This window comes from Meles meles, chromosome 13 (assembly GCF_922984935.1).
Source record: "Meles meles chromosome 13, mMelMel3.1 paternal haplotype, whole genome shotgun sequence".
In the NCBI taxonomy this organism is placed as follows: domain Eukaryota; kingdom Metazoa; phylum Chordata; class Mammalia; order Carnivora; family Mustelidae; genus Meles; species Meles meles.
In genome coordinates, this window is record NC_060078.1 from 58,852,799 (window position 1) to 58,873,148 (window position 20,350).

The 20,350-nt window shown below is 55.6% G+C and overlaps 2 protein-coding genes and 1 long non-coding RNA gene across 4 annotated transcripts in view; 2 read left to right on the forward strand and 1 right to left on the reverse strand.

The window, feature by feature from the left end:
• Window positions 1–582: 582 nt before the first annotated feature.
• On the reverse strand, window positions 583–11,326 carry LOC123955595. 2 transcript variants are annotated; one of them, XR_006821313.1, is made up of 3 exons: window positions 9,525–11,326; window positions 2,439–2,507; window positions 583–1,874 (listed from the first exon to the last, which is right to left on the reverse strand). It is a non-coding gene; the product is annotated as an uncharacterized LOC123955595 (long non-coding RNA). The 2 variants fall into 2 exon arrangements; XR_006821312.1 differs by having other exon boundaries at window positions 9,519–11,326.
• Window positions 11,327–11,514: 188 nt separating this feature from the next.
• NKX2-3 (NK2 homeobox 3) lies at window positions 11,515–14,713 on the forward strand. The gene is made up of 2 exons (XM_046027242.1): window positions 11,515–12,078; window positions 13,536–14,713. Exons 1-2 carry the CDS (start codon window positions 11,718–11,720, stop codon window positions 14,279–14,281), a joined length of 1,107 nt encoding a protein of 368 aa, XP_045883198.1. The 5' UTR covers window positions 11,515–11,717; the 3' UTR covers window positions 14,282–14,713.
• Window positions 14,714–17,243: 2,530 nt separating this feature from the next.
• LOC123955069 (translation initiation factor IF-2-like) overlaps window positions 17,244–20,350 on the forward strand; it is a 57,388-nt gene continuing 54,281 nt past the window's right edge. The window contains exons 1-2 of the mRNA XM_046026603.1: window positions 17,244–17,290; window positions 19,203–19,777. Of these exons, the coding sequence (XP_045882559.1) occupies window positions 17,244–17,290; window positions 19,203–19,777 (622 nt within the window). The remainder of the gene's footprint in view (window positions 17,291–19,202; window positions 19,778–20,350) is intronic.

Here is a 20,350-nt window from a genome sequence, read left to right on the forward strand (position 1 = left end):
GCGCAGGCCGCGTTTTGCCCCCGAGAGCTCATTGGGCGTGTGGGTGCGCCCCTAGGGCCGGGTGCGGTGGAGCCTCTCCAGTTTGGGGAGCTGCGCGCTTGCTGGGCGGCCCGCTTTGAAGGCGGCTCTAACCCTGCCGGCCGCCAGGCGCCCGGGGCTCAGCCATAATCCGCATTTGGAGGCCGAAGCACTAAGCTGGCCGCCACCGACTGGGGGAATCAAAGCGGCCGCCGTCCTGGTAACTCCAAGTCTTGTTTACTTGTTGACGTGTGCGCACCCAAGCGGGACGACCTCGAGTTTTGAATCAGCCTTGAGAGAAGAGAGCACCCTCCCCCGCCCCGCTTCCCCCATGCTCTCCCTCCCCCCCCCCACACACACACCCCGGGAGCAGGCACCTCCAGCCTCCACCCCACCGGAGGCCCAAGCTTCCTATCGCGAGCAGACACGTTTCCTTCCCTCCTAAGGTCAGAGGTCGAGCCCAGGAGGGGCCTGCTCCCTCTCCCCTCGCCGCCCACCCCGCGCGGCCGCGGGCCCGAGCCCCGCTTCCAGCCGCGCCTTCTCCCCCACCCCCCTCCGGGCTCGCCATCCATTAGTGTAATCCGCTGTCCAAACACTGCGGCCCGGACGGCCAGACGTTGGTGTAAACAGAGCCGGGGGGGACAATTCAAACGGCATAAATAAAATAACCATTAATAGCCAAAATTGTTCGATGAGCAGGAGGCCGAGCACCCCGGACTCCGGTCTCGCTCGGGTTTGTGTACACAGCGCGGACGCCACGCATCTGTCAGGTAAACCGGAGGTCCTTGTCCCCGCCGAAATCTAAATCCAGCGCAGGTGAGGTCCCCGCAGGCGCGTCAGTGGCCATCCGGCTCCTGACACGCACAGGCCTCTACACGCACGCGACTTGGGACAGATGCACACGCCCAGAGCGCAGTGTCGCTGGCGCTCGAGGTAACGTAACCGCCAGAACCCGGCCCCAAACACAGCGCGACCGGGGTTAACCGGCTCTTCTCCAATAATTCGCGCGCCTAAGTGTCCAGCCAGGGCCCCCAGGCGCCACCCGGCCCCATCCGCGGCCTCCGTGCGCTCGCTCGCTCGAGGACGCAGCGCTCACACCCAGAAACGGAAAGAGTCAGCCTCCACTAGCCCCGGGGTCAATAATAATAAACTAACATTTATTAAGCTGGGCACCCCGCTAAGTGCTTCACAGAGATAATTTCCTCTAATCCTCAGAGCGACCTACATGAGGTAGGTACTTCTAATATTCCCACTTCTCCAAATCGGGAAAGCGGAGCTTGGCGTTCAATTCACCCAGAGACAGAGTGGAGACAGGATTTGAACCCACCACTCTTCTCCCGGAAGCTCCCCGAGAACACCCTAGAGGTACGCGTTTGCTCAGATTCCGACGTGCCTGGCTCCAGCGTGCCCCTGGCCCCGTGGGGACGCGGTGATTTTCCAGTGGGAAGTTGCTACTTCTGCACAGGGCGTGGGCAGAGTGGTCTAAGATGTCGGGGCAGAGAAGGAAGGGAGACGCCTGGAAAGCCAGGTAGCCTGTTCTGGGAGCCCAGGAGTTGATGGCTCCAAACTCCCAGAGGACCTGGACGCCTGGGCCAGACGGAGGAGGAACTGCTCCCAGACCAGGGTCTCCAGGCTAGGGAGTCAGCTCAAGCAGAAGTTCTGCTTGGAGCCAGGAGGCCTCAAAGTCCAGGTTCCTAGAGCTGGGCTGGAGTAAGGCCTTCTGTCCAGCCCACCCAAGCCTTGGAGTCTCAGAATGGCATCTAGCTCACAGGCCTGGCAGGCTCGCATCCACCTCTTACCAGCTCTGTGACCTTGGGCGAGTCATTTCATCTTTTTGAATCTCAATTTCCATGGCTCTAAAATGAGGGGGAGAAATAGTAATATCTGCCCCATGGGGATCTTGGAACAACAGGAAAGAGATCACACACGTGGAATGCTTTGTTCACGTGCAGGAGTTTATCATCGTGATTAATATTAACTGCATGCCGGGTGCCTCAGAAGGCAGAGCAGAGGCTCACGCAGCCCCTCTTCTTTTTGAAAAGAAAGCAAACAAGGATAGAGATGGGGAGAGAGGAAGCAGCTCTGAGGGGGTGCTGATAGGGAGAAGAGGATAGGGGGCTCCATGCAGCTCAGCCCCACCGCCAAGACGTGCTTATCTTCAGGGCAGCTTCCATTCAATCCCAGGGCCTGGGGACTGGGGATGACTGCTTGGGCCTCAGGGAGATTTGTGCTGGGGGTGGGCAGTCCACTACCCACAGCAGGAATTCACAAAAGCGAAGAGAACAGTGCCTGGGCAAGCAGTCCCTGCCTGGTGCACAGCCTAGTGACGCTGGGGCTGCCCAGGGAAGGGAGAGGAACAAAGAAAGGGAGCTTGGTGTGAAAGGCAAGGAACTTAACCTTAGGCAAGTTAGTCGCCTTACCTCTTAAGAGCCTCGGTTTCCTACTCTCCATATATAAAACAGTGACATTAACGGGGCCATAGACAAGACCTGTTGCAAGAAGCAGAAACAATAACCAGGATGGACACTTAGAAAGTTTACAACAGGCCTGGTGCCAGTCTCCCCTCTTCATACCCACGACTCTCCCAGCCCCGCCAAGGCAGCTTGCCCGAAGTCTGACAGTTTATGTGTGAGTAGGGAGGCTCTTATTCGCTGAGCCTTACCGTGTCCTTGTAGGAAAGCCCTGAACGGTAGCCGATGTTGTCTATAGAACCGCTGCTTATGAGTGGGTTATTGCTGTTACTGTACACAGCAGTATCCTTCTACAGTTACTGTTGCCCCCTCCCAATCCTGAGAGGTAGCAGTCATTAAATCTTCTGTACAGAGGAGGAAACAGGCTCAGAGAGGATAAGGGACTTGCTTGAAGTCACACTGCAGATCTGGGACAGAGTGAAAAGATTAGGAACCAAGCGATTTCCAAGGCCAGATGTTCTCCCATCCCAAAAGGGAAAAGGAGAGAAGCAGGGAGTGCAGAGAACTGGGTTGAGGCCGGGTGGGAGAGGGATGCCCACCCCCCACTGGGGTAGGGCCAGGGCAGCTGATTTATTTACATTCCTGTGTGGACACCAATTGGCCAGATCTTTATCTAAACATGATAACAATGACATGAGTCTTTGGGGATTTGTTTACCGCTGCTAAAAATGATGCATTTGTGGGAGCGGGAAGCTCAGTCTGGATGTGGGATTTCTTCGCTGCAGCTCTAGAAAGGGAGGCGGGGGAGCGGGGAGGCTAAGAGGCGGCTGTTGCTTCCAAGAGTATATCCTAAAACTCCAATGATTAAGAGAACTGGTCTCCTTGTTTGGGGACACACACACACACACACACAGAGACACACAAAATTTGATTGACAGTTTAATAATGCTTCCCTCCCACCCCAAGTAAGAAAAAGGAGTGCCTGGGAATCCAACTCCCTGATCTCTGCTCAGTGGAGAGGTTCAGAGCCTCCCTCCTTGACTTAACAACCACCCCCGTGTGTCACCCTTCGCATTTACATGTGCTCAGAGCTCTCTAAGTGCTTTCCTTCCATCGTTTCTTTAATCCTACTGCAGACCTATAAAGTCCAAACCATTATTACCTCTTTTTGTAGGTGAGAAAACAGCTGCTTAGCAAGGTTGAGGGACTGGTTCAAGGTTACAAGACAATGAAATGACAGGACAGGGCTCCAAACTCCACGGTCACTGCTTTGGCTCAAGACAGACACAGGAGGTGCGACCATGATTTAGAGAAAGCCACGTCTCCCCCCTACACTGCACCCCAAGCCCAGCTCTCCCTGCAGAAGACCAGTGTCCTAGGCACCATGACTTACACATGCATGCTTGTGAGGTTTGCATGCCTATTACAATGGGGGAGGCGCATGTAAAGTTTTTAAAAGTCTAAATTAAAGAATAATTTCAGTGTGGTCTTATTACTTTCACGAACACACACAGTCATTACAACTCTAGCAATAGAACCTGTGCCCTCTTCTCTGCTGCGGTGGTCCCGGTGGAGCTGCTTAGTACAAGACTAATTGTAATGATCCCATAAATTGTCTGTATGGAAATAGTGTGTCTCATAGTCATGGAAGCTGGTTTTATTCTTGGACCATATAAACATTTCTCTCCAAACTTCATGTCACTACCGGCAATCACATTATTGTGGTGGGAAAAAAAGAAGAGAGAGGGAGAGATTCAGAATGAGTGTCAGTCCAGCCCCCCTGTTTTGCCCACATTCTGAAAAAGCAGAGCCCTAATGTGGACTCTACATTGATGGGCACAGTGCTGAAAGCCTCCTTTCCCATGCCCATCCAACATGTGCACACACTGATGTGTGCACACACTGATGTGTTCACACAAGAAAGCACTTTCCTTTTCATCTAAGGAGAAACAGAATTCCATTGAAACATACATGTCAGGACTGTGTCCATCTGTTGGAAACCCGTATTTATCAGAGTGATGCAACTATCATCGACCTCAGAAATGTGCTTGCAGATGGAACGGAAGAGGGTAGAGGTGGCCAGCTGTCTCCTACGCAGCTGGGGAGCCTGACTCACAGGGGAGAAGGCCCCAGACCCTGTCAGTGGCCCCACTGGCCCCATACCCAGCAGCTAGGAAGAGGGTAAGAGATTATAGGTGGGCTGAGAACCCGCTTCGGAGTGTTCAGTCCTTGCCACTGCTGGCCCGGTTGAGCCAGGAGGATCCCAGGCTCCTCTCCCAGATTTGGCTCCTGCATTTTAAGGCAGTCCCTGAAACACATCCCAGCTGGGGTGACCTCAAGGTGCCGAATCTAAAGTGGGGCTGACAGGAAAGAAACAGGAGGAAAGAACAGTTCAGTTGGATAGCGCTCCTGTGTGGTGGTGGGGGCAGTTGGAGGGGGCCAGCCCTGATCTGGGAGCCCCGATCTGTGCTCTCAAAGGATGTCTGGGGCCCAGGCCTTACTGTTGCCTTCAGCTCTGCTGTGATCCTCTCCAGACCGCCACAATAGTAGGAAACGGAGGCCTGGCAGGATCTGCCTGGAGCGGGGATTTCCACAGGGAGCGTGGCCCAGCCCTGCCACCTGGAGCCCCACCGACCCTCTGCAGAGGTTGCTCAGGGTTGAGGGGCCGGAGCAGAGTGCAAGGAGTGTTCTTGTCACAAACGCAGAAGTGTTTGGGCATCTTCAGGTGCAGCTCTGAGGTGGAGTGTGTGGGGCAGAGGAGGAGAGGGGAGAGGGGTCTGGGGCTCAGGAAAGAGGCTATGCTCAACTAGTCTGACCTCCATCCTGTGCAGCCCTCAGGTGCACATATCAAACACCTGCTAGGGCCAGGGACAAAAATGCACGAAGGCTTCAGAGTGGGGGGGGGGTGATGAGAAAAGATAGGGGGAAAGGAAGAGATAGTGAAAAAATAGGAGTGGAAAAGGTAGGGAGAAGTGGGCACAGAATGAGAAACCATGGGAGGAGAGGCTGGCCCAGGATGGGAGGAGGAAGAGGTGAGGGAGAAAGGCGGAGTGAGGAAGGGAAGGGGTAGAGGAATTAGAGTTGGGCCAGTGCAAGAGGAAGGAGCCCAGAGGGAAACGGGTTGGCTGCAAGGGGCGAGAGGCAGACTGCTATGGAAGTTCTGGGGTCCCAGGCTCCGAGGTGCTGCGGGGTTTCCAGATCTTGGGGTGCCAGGAACCTCAAGAGGTAAGAAGGTATTTCTCCTTACTTGGCAGGAGTGCAGAGAGGTTGAGAGGAGTTCCAGAACCTACAGGCACTTCCAAAGACAGAGGCGAGACCCAGCCTGCATCTCCCAGGGGTGCTCCTCTTTAAGGTCCTGGGCTCTTGGCCTGCAGCTGGAGAGAAGTGAACCCGGGACAAAGCCCAGCACTCCGGGCCCCAACCTGCATGGACAAAGTGCTGGGGCTTGGCGATAGGGGACCCAAGTGGAGTGAGGCCCCACAACCTTATAGGTCCCCACAGGCTGGATGCTGCTGCTGAACTCTTGACCTCCGACCTGACACACCAGAGTCTGCACAGGGCAAAACTCTGAAATTCAGAGGCCCAGAGTTGTGGACCTGGGCCCGGCTCCTCAGGCGAGTAGTGCTAGTGCCTTCGGTCCCTGTGGCTGTGTGCCCTGATGCACTACGGCTGCCTGGGGGCCTTGGTCCTTTCCGGGTCAGGTCCTTGGCTGGTTCTGGTTCCGAGCAAGGTCAGCACCTGCCCCCCAACCCCGCCCTGCAACATTCCTGCAGAGTCAGACAAGCTGGAACTGCCACCAGAGCAGTGGGAATTGATGGGTATCCCTCCCACCTTCAAGAAACCAAGGGCAAATGGGCAACTAGGCCAGCAGACCTGGATGCCCACTGATGGGGCAAAGCTTCCCGATGGATCTTGGGAATTGCTCTCCTCAGTGCGGACCCAAAGACCGGGACCTCCAGGTTGGACACACTGAAGACGGGATAAGACTTCTCTTAAGCCACAGAATGTGGCAAATGTTTCTTTCCAAATGAGAAAAATCTTTTTCCTTCTCAAATGATTTTAAGTTATTTACTCTAAGTGACCTCCAGTGAGATCCGTGTAAAGATTTCTATGTCCTAGGAAGCCAGAGTCCGTGGCTTTGCGGTTGAGAGCAGACAGGACTGGGAAGATTGCACTGGAAAGAGTTACAAAGAATCTCTGCTTCTTGGAACTTGATGACCACATTCCCCCGCCCATTCACCCTTACTGCTCAGAGATCTGCACAGAGCAAGCAGGCACTCTGGTTTAAAAAAATTAATCTGCCAAAGACTGCAGCCGCTCTTCTGAAGTCAGATTATATTTTAAAAGGTCTATAGACATTGAAACCTCGCTACAGGAAGTTAAACTCACGCTTAAAAAAAAAAAAAAAGTTAAGGAATGCATCTAGAATTCCAGTTTAATCCCCAAGTTAAAACTGTCCCGCGCACTCCCAAATAGTACACACAGATAGTACAAATAAGTGTCTGCATAGGCATCCTTCATATACGTATTCTTGTTTTTAAAAAACAGTGAATTTTCATTCGAGAAAGTTAGGCTTTCTTGTGTGTTTTATCAGCAGAATAGGACTCGTTTTGTTAACAAAGTCTGTATTTACATTGTATTTACATTATCTTGAAATTTTTTTGGAGTGGGGCAGATACAAGATAGATACAGAAGGTCCTCTCCTTGAGAAATCGAAACTCGCTTCCTCAGTAAGAGCCTGCAATTTACAAAGAACTACTTGCATTATTGAACTTGGACTGATTTTTCTCCCAGGGAAGGGAAGTGGTGGGTTATTTAGAAAAACTTGGACTGATTTTTCTCCCAGGGAAGGGAAGTGGTGGGTTATTTAGAAAACTCCATCCCAAACACAATCTGGGAGAATCTAACATTTATACAAACACATGCCAAAACAACAACAACAAAAAAGCAAAAATGTTCAAAACTCCATTTTAAAATCTCTCTTACAAAATTATCAAAACTTGGAAAAATTCTTCTCAAGGAATTAGATTATTTTAATGCTTTCTGGGACTGACCTACTTACTTGCCATTTCTTTAAAAGTAGAAAAAGTATTTACCCTTCTCATAAAATACTATTGCCTCTAGATAGCTTAAGAAATTTGAAGAGCTTTCCAATATCCTTCAACGAAAAAGCAAACCAAAACACGGACTTATACACCACCACCACCACCAAGAAAATAACAAGAACCTATTTAGTTCTACTGCCAAAGAAGAAATGTCTTTTTTTTTGGTAAGATACCATTGAATGGCATTTCTAGAAGAGCAGTAAAAAATGAAACATCCAATGAAAAAAAATGTACCTGCAATGTTCTATAGTTTTGGCTAGCTGTGTTCATTGCGGGATTATTTCTCTACTTTAATAGACAATTACTTCTGACTCTGGTGCTACATTTAGATTAGAAGCCATGATAACTTTCGACTGTTGTGTGTGTGTGCGTGAGCGTGGTTACACAATTAACTGGTTATTTGAGCAGTTGGAGGGTAATAACATAAGCAGTGGCACGTATAACGAAAATGATCTGTATTTGCCTGTATTTCTACGTGTATCAATTAAGCAGTTTTTGTGTAGAGAATAGTAACATGGGAACACATCATAGTTTTCAAAGAATAATCACATTTTAATTTGATAATGTATTGCAATGGTTAGCACGGGGCTTTAATCCAAAAAAAGATAAAATTTTTTATACCGCTTATGCCTCTAGGCAACATCTCCCCCTCATAGAATTTGCCATCATTTTACTATGATCTTTATGGGAGGAGGGGGATTTGCATAAATGTGTACTGCGACAAAATCCTACCTAGGGAGGCAGATACACTCGATTAAAATAACATCAAACGCTTCCTTGGTTGCAGCGATACCTACTTTAACAGTAATTAGCTAAACTGACTGGAACGAAAACCCATTATTAGTGGAGTACAATTCCAGTATTTCAAAGATCCTCTTTTCAGACAAGAGAATGCAAATGCCCCAGAACGCGATCGTAACTGGATACGCGTAGAGACCAGATTCCACATTCTGATTAGGGGCTACCGAGAACCCGGCTGCTGCAGTATCACTAGCGTCCCGGCATTGTCCTCCCGCACACCGGAGCACAGCTGGCCGCGCACAGGCTCACGGCCGTCCAGGCTGCGCGCGCGGCAAAGGCAGGCTGTCTCGGTGCGATTGACCTGGTGGGCATCCTTGGTAAGAAACTCCCGGGCAGCCAAGACGGACGGTAGGGAGCCTGAACAACCAGGAGGAGGTTGGTTGGAGGCGACCAAAGCCCCAGCTCGAGTCACAAGACCAAGATCAGCTCTAGGTAGCGGGCAGAAGTCTCCTGCCCACTAGATCGGCCCTGCGCAGGGTTGGGGTGTGAGGAGAAATGGGGACCAGGGCACGCTAGGCCCTTGTGCTGCCCACGCTCTGGACCCTCACCGGCTTCCAGCCGGTCGGGCCTGAGCTACGTACCTGTCGGACGGGGGCTGCCAAGGAGCAACCCGGTCAGAAACTGCAGGAGAGAACCTCTCAACCCCAGCCAAGGGTACCTGGCAGGGTAGTGGTGGCAGTGGGTTTGGGGGAGAGCGGACCGCGAGGGCCTGCGACTAGGGAACAGATAGCCTTCTTCGTACTCAGTCTGAAGGCAACCTGTGCGCTCCTGGCAGCAGCGGCGGGTGTGTACTCCCAGCGCCCCTGTCCACGGGTCCTAAGATAAACCCCATTTTAGGGATGGACCTAGAGAAGGCCTAAGAACGAAGTGCTGCAGAGAACCGAGAGAATGTAGCAGAGAGAAATGCAACCTTCTGTTGGAAACTGGGGGAAGGAAGTTTCCGTAGTTTTGTCCTTTACCATTTTTTTCCTCTTAAAATCACTCAAAACAACGAACAAACAAAAAGAACACCACCCAAAGAGGTGGAAGAAATGGAGAACCAGAGACATTCTCCGAGATGGTCTAGCTCGGGGGGGATGGGGGTAGAGGAGTGGGGCAGGAGCGCAGCTTCCTTCTTTTAGGCTCGCCTGCCAAAGCGACGCACACCCACTAGGACCCCCACCCCACAGGGCCGCGCACTCACCCCCACCTCACTCTGGATCTTTTGCGCCTGAGGGGTTGCGATCCGCTGCAAAACCAGGCGCCGCCTTCTCTCTGCAGCCCCTGGCCTGGTTTAGAGACGCCGGCCCCGCCTGGGACGTCAATAGTCTCAATGCCGAGAAGACAGGCACCCGGCGCCCCTGCGGCTGAAGAATGGGTGTACCAGCGCAAGGCCCTGCCCACAGAGGGTCTCCCCCACCGCCCGCCGGTCGCCGCCGCCCTAAGTACTCCCGGGTGCACGTGGCCCGCGCCGCATCCCAGCTCCCCGGGCGGCCTCAGAGGCTGACTCCCCGCACCATTTCCGCTCCCTCCTGAACAGCCCCGCCTCTCTCCCCTCCCGCCTTTATCTCCTTGGCCTTGGGCACCCACGACTCCCAACGCCCTCCACTTGCCCCCACTCCATCCCGTGGGTGCCGCGCCGGGAGGCATTGTCCACCGCTCCCTGCACCTCCCACCCTCCCCTGCCAGCTGAGGCCGGTCTCCCCCAGCTCCACCATCCCGGCAGCCAAAAAATGCCTGGGGCGGCCAGGGGCGGATGTCGGGCGCCTCGATTAGGCTGGAACCGGTCTCTGTATTTTTCAAGGCCAGTGTTGCGCCTCGGTCTTTCTGTGGGCCCCACGGTAGTGACCGCTGCTCCTCAGTAGGCGAAGCGTGGTGGCTGGCAAACGCCTACTGCGGGGAAGATGATCCCCAGCAATGCCGAGTTCCCAGAACGTCAGGGGACCCCACAGCTTCGCCCAGAAAACACCCCGGGGGCCGCATGAGGGCGCCACGTATGGGCTGGAGAAATTAGAAATACACCTCAGAGGGTAAAGGCCTAGATCCAGGACCCGGGTCTCAATATGCAGAGAAGGCCTCCAGGGCTGGCTCGCCTCCCCTGTGACAGATACCGCTCTCAAGGCCATACGAGGCCACCGAATGTGTGCAGCACTCCAGCCACTCCATCACCGATGCAGTCAACAAACGCTGATGCAGAATGGTGGGACTTGCGGTGTACTGAGCACCTAGCAAGTGTGGGTGCCGGCGCTAAGCTCCCGGCATGTTTTGTCCTTTATCCCTGGCAACCCCTGAAGAAGTATTGTGCTCCTTTTTGTAGACAAAGAAACTGCGGCTCAGAAACACCCAAGGCCACACACCGACTAGATCAGGATTGGAACCAAGACCTGTCAACCAACCGAGGACAGTAACAACTCCGTCCTCCTGTCTCTCACATACCTGCTTAGTGGGCAGCTGCAAGAGCTACTAGGACAAAGGAAACCGGGACCCTGCCCCCCACGGGGGGGGGGCATAGTTTACCCCGGGCGACCAGGCCAGCAATATCTAGTACTAGGTGGGAAGTGATAAGTGACACGAATGTCCTTTACTAACATGCGCTGCAAGGTCAGATGCGGGAGAGATGACTTCCGGCTAGACGATCAGGGAGCGCTTCCTTTTGGAGGTGGTATTTAAGCAGAGCCTTGGAGAACAGCTTTCCACTCATGGAGACAAGGGCAGGGAAGGCATTCCAAGTGGAGGGAAGAGCTTGCGCAAAGTCAACAAGTCGGGAACAGACACGTTGCCCATCCATTGGTATACAAAACATTCCGTCTTCTTGGGAATCCAGAGGCCGGTATTTACAGGCCAGGAAGTTTTCTTGCCCTGCAGCAGCTGGAAAAACCACGCTTCTGGGCCATCCTTCCTAGCAGTTGGCTAGTGGACAAGAAGCCTCCCAGAACTGGCCCTGGCCAGGAAGATACGGCCAGGCGGGGAGGGAATCGGTATTTCGGGGACTCGGGGCAGTACAGCCTCGCCCACAACGACTTGGACTTCGCGACTCTATACTAGTCCTTTATTTCTGGTAGCGCCACAGCACCCTACTCGGTGGATGCGGGGGGCGTGGTCCTCGTGAGCCGGAACCAATAGGGAGGGAGGCCGAGGCGAGAGGCCCGCCCCCGACGTGACGCACGACCCCCGGACACAGGCTTCGCAGCCCCGGCCCCAGTCCCTGCAGTGGCTGTAACAAAACCCAGACCCCCAGGTCCCGGCCAATGGAGGCGATTTAGACTGGAGCCGGACCGCGTCTGTCAAAAGCCCGACTCGGCAGCAGCGGCAGAGTCCAGAAGGAGAGCTGGAGCCGCAGCGCTGCTTCCCCGCCCCCGCCGGGATTTATTGAGTATTTGGACTGGACAATTAAGTGGCCCTGATGATGTTACCAAGCCCGGTCACCTCCACCCCTTTCTCAGTCAAAGACATTTTGAATCTGGAGCAGCAGCAGCAACAGCACTTCCACGGCGCGCACTTACAGGCGGACTTGGAGCACCACTTTCACTCGGCGCCGTGCATGCTGGCCGCCACCGAGGGGACGCAATTTTCTGACGGAGGAGAGGAGGACGAGGAAGAGGAGGGCGAGAAACTGTCCTATTTGAACTCACTAGCCACAGCCGACGGCCACGGGGGTTCGGGGCTCTGTCCGCAGAGCTATGTCCACACAGTCCTGCGAGACTCGTGTAGCGGGCCTAAGGAACATGAAGAGGAGCCCGAGGTCGTGAGGGACCGGAGCCAAAGTGAGTAGAGGGGGAAAGAGAACGCACCCGCACATCTGGAGCAATGGCGGAGCGCCCGCAAACAGCCCACAAACCTTGCCAGCACTGCTTCCCGCCCCGTTAACCTTTGGCTGGGGTCCTGCCTGGTCACCCTGGTCCACGACAGCTCCGCAAAGCACAGGTGCCTGCGAGGGAGCCGGGGCGGAGGGAGAAGGACGAGGTGACCCCGACAACTACTCCTCCCGGAGAGGAGAGGCGATGCAAGCCCCCAAAGGAAGGGAAAGTAGTTCTTGCGGCCCTGACGCTGATAAGCAACACGGGCTCAGCTGCTGGATTCTGACAACTCACAGCATTTTTGTTCTTCCCAAGACTTAGACAAGAGCTCAAATCTCTTCCTCTTTGACCCTAGGGTGAGACGAGGTCTTTGAGGCCAGACAGCCGCCCCCTCTTCTTCAAAAAGATGATCTAGGCAGGTGGTGTTGGCAGGGCGCAGGAACCTTGCTGCGTGGTTTCCTCACTTCTCTGCTGGAGTTCAGTGTCCCTGGCACCCACAGCACCGGCAGAGAGGGAGGGGATGGTCGGTGAGTGCGTGGGAACACAGTCCATTAGGCGCGTGCATAGCGTTCACACCCCCGAGGCACTGGCCTTTTTTGAAAATTCATAATGTTATGCTTTGTGTGGAAAAACGCGCGGAGCCTAGTAGTCCTAGATCCCAGCCGCTCGAATGAGAGGTGAATTGGATAGGGAGATCAGACAGCTGAATAAAACCCCTAAGAAAGTGTTTGCTTCTGAGGGGAGAGTCAAAGAATCTCTTCCCCAAGAGGAGGCTTGATGTGGCAGCAGTCAAGGCCTAGACTCCTGACACTTCGCCTGGGCCTAAAATCGACACAAACCGGTCTAAATCAATCAAATTTCTTTTTCTCTTTAAGATAATACAGACATCGTCACGCATTTAGCAGGAGGTCTGTTGTCTTTTAAAAGAAAAAAAAAAAAGTTCCTAAGCAATGCAGGAGGGTCACACTCAAGCATTTCCGAAACAGAAAGATTTATTCACGCAACTCACGCATATGGGCCCCCAATTACCAATATGCTTCACACCTTCTGCTATCCGTAACAGAGCGGAAAGCTGATGAGTTTGCAAACACTCTAGTTATTATGTAGTTGCTGCAAACTTTCATCCCGAGAATCGTCATTAGCACGCCGAGCCCAACATTTACTACTCTCTTTCTCACAAATTCTAAGCAAACCTGCACTAACTATCCCTCCCCGTGGAACGTGCTTCTGCCCACTAAGGGCGTTCTGAGGGTACTGGGGCTGTCGCAGGGTCCCATGGCGCCAGAAACCACAAACTTTCCAGAAAGCCCAGACATTTGCCACCGCATGCTCCGCGCTGCCACCAAAAGGGCCACAGCGCTCTAGGACAGGAGCCGCGGTAAGGCGGGGAACTGCTAAAGGACACTGTTGTGCTTCTTCCGCAGAAAGCTGCCAGCTGAAGAAGCCTCTGGAGGCGGCCGGAGACTGTAAGGCGGCGGAGGAGAGCGACAGGCCCAAGCCACGCAGCCGCCGGAAGCCCCGAGTCCTCTTCTCGCAAGCCCAGGTCTTCGAGCTGGAACGCAGGTTCAAGCAGCAGCGGTACCTGTCGGCGCCCGAGCGCGAGCACCTCGCCAGCAGCCTGAAGCTCACGTCCACGCAGGTGAAGATCTGGTTCCAGAATCGCAGGTACAAGTGCAAGAGGCAGCGGCAGGACAAGTCCCTGGAGCTGGGCGCGCACGCGCCCCCGCCGCCACCGCGCCGCGTGGCGGTGCCGGTGCTGGTGCGGGACGGCAAGCCGTGCGTCACGCCGGGCGCTCAAGCCTACGGCGCGCCCTACAGCGTGGGTGCGGGCGCCTACTCCTACAACAGCTTCCCCGCCTACGGCTATGGGAACTCGGCCGCTGCCGCCGCCGCCGCTGCCGCCGCCGCCGCCGCCGCCGCCGCGGCCTACAGCGGCAGCTACGGCTGTGCGTACCCGGCGGGCGGCGGCGGCGGCAGCGGGGGCGGCGGGGCTACCTCGGCGGCCGCGGCCATGCAGCCCGCCTGCAGCGCGGCCGGAGGTGGCCCCTTTGTGAACGTGAGCAACCTGGGGGGCTTCGCCGGCGGTGGCAGCACGCAGCCCTTGCACCAGGGTGCCTCGGCCGGGGCTGCGTGCGCGCAGGGCACCTTGCAGGGCATCCGGGCCTGGTAGGGACGCGGCGGCTCACGCGGCGGGCGCCCCACTGCAGCCTGGCACCGCGGGACTAAGCGCGAGAAAGGCTGGAACCCAGGGCCAGGTCCTCTCGTTAAAAAAATAAAAACACAACCCCCCCCCCCCCCCCCCCCCGCAAAACACATGTCTCGCTCCCCAGGACCCCGGAACCCAGCTCCGGCGAAGCCTGGGGAAGGGGGCTGCGGGACGAGGAGGAGGCCCGGGGCCGGTCGCGGAGACTGTCTCTGAGGCAGAAACTCCGGCTGGGTGCCGGGGAGGACAATGGCCCCGACTCTGGCCCCGAAGAGAATGAGAGAGGCTGGGACTCCGGCTGCCGCTCGCTTCTTCCAGAGCAAGAACGCCGTCTTTTCCCCTCGGCCTTCCCGCGGCCTCCTCGAAATGTCGACAGAAAGCTCAACGACAAAAAGAAAAGAAAAGAAAAAGCATGAAGGAGAGAAAAATGGGTGTCGGGGGCTTGAGAATCCCCAAGCCCCACGGACCCCTCTGCCTCTTTGGTGACCCGGAGCGCCACACCACAGCCGATTTCCCTTTTCCCTACCGCCTGCCCCCCCGCAGCAGATACCTCGGCCTGGATCTCCGGATCGTCAGGGTGTAGAACTCTGCGAGAAAAACCGGCGAAGCAAGATCAAACATGGGGGGGGCGGGGGTGCTGCGGGAGGGGGCTGAACAAATCTGGGAGCTGGTGGCCCTCGGGAGGTGTTACCAGGTTTCCTTTCTGTTTCATATTCTGTATTCAGCACATATAATATACCTATAACTATCCACACGCCGTGTGCACACCCGCTGCCATACACTACAGGAGTCAATAAACAAGGTGCAATATTTCCAAACCATTGGCTACAGACTTTGTTTCGCCCCCCAGAAGTGGAGAGGGATGGATCCTTTAGACAGAGCGGGTAGGGAAGGAGGAGGTGTGTAAGGGAAAGCAATCTTCCCCGGGCGTTCGCAGGCCTGGCCTCTCCTGGGCCAGCCCCGGGGGCTGCAAGTCTTGCGTCCTCTTGGTTTTGTTCATTAATTTCTCTTTACTCTTGTGGGAGAACAGGTCGGAGACTCTGGGCCTTTTGAGGTCCCCGGCTTTGTAATCCCCCCAAGTTTTACCAGATGCTTCGGCTAGTGTCTTTGGGCCTGTGTTGGACCAAGACTGAGAGACTCTGCCCCACCTCGGAGGTCGCCAGGGAAAAGGAAACCTCGCCCCCTGGGCCAGCCGGAGGCGGCGCGAAGGCGGCTCCTTCAGCGGCCGCCGCCGGGGCCTCCAGCGCGCCCAGGGGCGCTGCGCCCCGCCGCGGCCGAATTCTCCCCCTCGGCCGCCCTCCCTTCTCCCCCGGCGGCCGCGGCTTTATGCTGCTCCTTGTCACTTGCGGAGAATGCCTGTGCGAGGGCTGTGCTGCCACACGGCCGATTGTGAGCGTGCCAAGGCGGGTGAATGGGGAGGCCTCAGAGCGCCGCGCCATTGTGGGGCCGGGCCTCGCTGAAAGGCGGCTCCGGGCCGGGAAGGTGCGGAAAGAATGGCTTTTTATTGGAGTCCCGAACAAAAGGTGTGGTAGGAAGGCGAAGTCCCCTGCGCGAACAAAAACCCCAGCGCGTCGGGATTGACGTCCCCCCCGAGCTCCCCATTGCTTCTCAGAGCGGGGGCTTTGTGTAGCAGTCTGCTCAACAGAGGGACGGAGAAATGCGCGGGGGTTTTGTTCCCCACTTTTTGTGCGCTGGGGGAGGGAGCGGCAAGGGGGGACGGGGGCTGGGCGGGCAGCCGGGAGGGGCGCGCTGATTAGGCGGGCCAGCCGCGGCGCGGAGACGTTCAGCGGGAGTCGGCGGCCTGAATGCAGGGTCATTATTGCTACAAGTTTAGCAATTTCGCCCTTTCTAGGAGGGGGCGGGGGCTGCTAGGCTGCGGCGAGGCCGCCGGGCTGGGGATCTACAGAGACCCGGAGGAGAAGGAGGAAAAAAGGAAGGGAGGAAAGGAGGGAGGCAGGCAAGGGAATCCTCCCAAACCCGCTGACCGCCCAGGATGAGGCTTGGACGGGTCCAAAAGGGCCTAGCGGGAGGCTGGAGAGGCGGCGCCTGCGGGGCGAAGACCCTCCCTCTCCTCGCCTCTTCCCAGGCAGAAAAAGCCTGGAGTTGAGTGTGAGTTATCGTGCACCAGGTTGCCGGTCTCTCAGCTCCTCGCCGCCAGTTCCCTCCTCTCCTAAGCCTCCCAGGAGCTGGGACAACTCCTCCCACCACCCTTATCACCGCCCTGTCGCCCTAAGTCCCCTTCCTAGCGAGCGCTCTTCTGAAGCTATTATATCCCCCTGAGTTGCTTAGGCTAAGGGCTGGGAGGGAATTCTAGCTTCCTAACACGTTTCTCATGGCCTGCAGCCTCGGACCGCTGATCCAGCCAGCCAGCCAACCAGCCGTAATTTCCAGAGCACCTGCTAATACATGTTCACTTGTACTGTTCTGGATGCTGGGGATAGTGAAAAAAACAAACAAACAAAAAAGCACCAATGTCCACAGGCTCGTGGAGTTTTATTTTAATGAGTGTGCCGGGGGACAGGGAGTTAGACAACAAAGAAGTAAATGTAAAAATAAGCAGATAAATTCTAAAAGGGAAATACAACTACAGGCTGAAGGGAGGGTTCTTTTGGAGTAGGTGATCAGAGAAAGCCACTTAAGTTGACACCTAAATGACGAAAGGGAATCCAGTCCAAACAGGCCTTTGCTGCTGCAACCCCATTCCTCCACACTTGCCCTCCCCACGATATGGAATGCCCTTCCACCCCCATCTTTCTGGTGAACTCTTGCTCCCCCTTCAAGGCCAGGCTTCTTTCCTGAACCACCCAAGTGGAGGTAATCCCTCCCACATATATGCCACCAGAGTCTTAGGTACTTTCCAATACCACAACATCGTGTCATGCAAAGATTTATTTGTTTCTCTCCCTCCTCATGAGGTCCTAATGAGGTCATGGGCGACCAGGTTGACATCTTTTGTCCCCTGGGACAGATAACACAGTAAGTAGGCGATCATGGGACCAGAGTCCTTAAGGACCCTCCCCAGCTCATGCAGTGGCCCTGGTGATGTGAAACTTCCGGCACTGGGTGCTGGCTGCAAGGCATGTGCTGAGCTGGACTCTTAGCCTACCTGGGCGGGGCCAAGGCACCTGAAATCGCCTGCAGAAGACACACAGCCCATGCAGATTCCAGAGAAAAGTCTTCCCTTTGGTACCCTGCAATGCTGCTGGGGACACAGCTTTCTGCAAGAGATTGTTACCCCTCTCCCTATAGCTCAAAACATAGGAAAGGAGGCTGAGAACTTGGAGATGACCTGATAACCTGGGCACAAGGTTTAGGGGTTGGGAGGGACACAGAGATAGGGAAAAGAGTGAGAACTCAAGCAGGAGGGGCGAAGAGCTGAGATGTGTATGATAAATCTGGGACCTGCAACGGGGACCCAGTTCCACTTCTCCAACATTTCCTAGCTGAGGGGTATGGTAGGTGACCAAGAGCCTACCCTGGCACTCCAGGAGTGCTCACTTCCAACACCGGATTCCATCACCTGCGCTCTAGGAACCCAAGACTCTGGGAGCAGATGCCCTTGCTCTGCTGGGGGTTTCCTAAGTAAGCAACTCCTGTCCCCCCCCCCCCCCCCCCCAGCCTAGTCTGTGTCCGGCGGGCCTTGGCCTCTCAATGCTCCCAGCACCAGATCCCCATCTTCCTTGCCCGGCTTCCTCCCAGCCCGCATTAATCTTCCTCCACTCTGCATCCTCTCCTCTTTTGAAAAGAGGTGTGCGACTGTGGTAGGGGAAACAGACTAGTTCTAGGGATTGACTTCCACACAGTTCGCGTGTCTTGAGATACTTAAAGCCAGACTGAACCAACTCCCTCCCTGCTCACTACGCTTCCCCAGAGCCAGCAGTCTCCGGGTATAAATAGCTCCCATCTCTCAGGCTAAAGGATTTCCTTACTGCTAAGTTGTTGGCTGGCCATGGAAGGGTGAAAACTCTTGACCAACACAGCTACCTCTCTTTGAGCTCCCTCTGCAGGGGAAAAGACACACCCCACCCGCAAGCCCAAATTGCTGCTTCACTGAATAGTTTTTTGAGTCCAGAGGAAGAGTAAAATGCCTTCTAATGATCTGTGAGACTTTGAGCAGGTGAAGTAAGCCACCCCATTAGTTTCTAGCTTCTGAGTTCTAAGGCAGAGAAGGATAAACCGTATGATTTCAGAAGTCACTTCTGGCTCAAACTCCCCTTACTTCTCTGAATGCATGGATAATCCGTCCCTACGCAGGGACCCTTGCTGGGCTCATGGGTTGGGGGTACGAGGCAGGGGGGTGGGTGTTCCTGGTGAGAGAGGTTAAGGCCAGCAATATTTTCCTGCATTAGCCTAAGCTTGAGAGGAGTTAAGAGGTTGGCTCTGGAGTCAGGCTTCCTCCATTCTAAACTTAATGCCACCACAACCAGTAGTAGAGACTTTGAGTAAGTTAGGAGCACTCTGAACCTCAGTTTCCTCCTCCGTAAAATGGGTATAACACTTCTCTCATAGTTTTTTTTTTTCTTTTACCTAAGCAAAATGCACAAATAGTAAGTGTGTAATTAAGTGAGTGTTTATATATGTAAACACTTACAGGACTCAAATTAAATGAGGTGATCCTTGTAAAAGGATCTGGTATGTCTCGAGCCTTGCACCCTGGCGTAGGCCAGGCCAGCGTTAGCTGCCTTGTATGCAGAGAAGTCCAGGACTCTGTTCTGCCTTTGCAGCGCTCCCAGGTCCGCAGGGGAAGCGCGGCGGGCCGGGGGGATTCACCACCCCAACACGGCGGGCACGCGTCACCACAGGCAGGCGGAGCCCGCCGGGGCCTGCAGAGCTCGGAGAGCTTCGCGGGGGCTTGGACCTTGGAGGCTTCAGGGGAGTTCGACTGAAGGAGAAGGTGCAAGGAGGTTCCGGGCAGAGCGGCGACCCTCCTCGGGCTTATCAGTGCTGGAAGAAAGGGTTGGGAGGGGAAACCTAGCCCCTCTCGGGAGAGCTTGCCCGGGGACCCGCGCCCCGCTGTTTCCGGGCCCGGCAGGCGGGACCCCGGGCCGCGCGCCCCCTCGAGGGTGCGGCGGAAGGGCGGGCGCTTCCCGGGAGAACGGCGCCTGCGGGGGGCGGGCTGGTTCCGAGCCTCGCTCGCAGGCTCTCCCTCCGGCGTTTACTGCTCTGGGCGGCGGAGCGGACTCCCGGGGCGCCTTCTCCCGAACCGAGGACCCGAGCCCCGGGAGGCCAGCGGACTGTCCGTGCACAGAGTGCGATGCTCGGCCGCGGCCGGGCTGGACGCGAAGGTGGAGGATCCTCGGACCAGCGGCGGGCAGCGCAGGTGCGGCGTGGCCGGACGCCGCCTCCCAGACAGGCCTGGCGCGGGAGCGCACCCGCGAGCCCCGGGAGAGTCTGGCCGCCCCTCGAGGTGGCCGCCGGAACCTGCGGAGCCTGCCGTCCCGACGACGCGACCCGGGCGCCCAGGTAGGACGCGCCGGGGAGGGGGTGGTGGGTCGGGAAGGGCTCGGTGGGGAGTTCGGGGGACGCCTCTGCGGGAGGGGGCACTGATCCCAAGGCCACATTTGCTTTTTTGAAAGGTCTCGCTCTTTCTCAGTCTAGGCTGCAGGTAACATTAATAACAGCAAAGTTTTCTGACGCGGCGTTTAGAAAATGTAACAAAGTATGAAACGCATGCAGAAGGGACGTCAGTGCACCAGCCCTGGCTGAATCCTCAAATACTGCCACGAGACCAAATCCCGATGCAGAAACAGAACATTACTAGCCCCCGCCCCACCGCAGGCTCCCTTGTGGTCACTGTCCCCATCGCCAAGGATAACCACTGTCGTGGTTTCTACCAGCACAGATTAGTTTTGCCTGGTTTGGAACGTTAGATACGCGGAAGCCTGTAGTATGTACTCGTTTACGCCTGGCTCCTTTCGTTTGTGACATTTATCGACCTTGCAGCGTGCACTTGGTGATAGCTCACTCTCATTAGAGTATCCCTTCGTATGAATGTGCCGCAGTTGATTTACCCGTTGTGCTGCTGATGGGCCTTTG

Coding starts and splice junctions, on each gene's coding strand:
- NKX2-3 (XM_046027242.1), top strand. CDS start 11,718: ATGATGTTACCAAGCCCGGTCACCTCCACCCCTTTCTCAGTCAAAGAC. Junction 12,079..13,535: donor CGTGAGGGACCGGAGCCAAA/GTGAGTAGAGGG, acceptor CTTCTTCCGCAG/AAAGCTGCCAGCTGAAGAAG.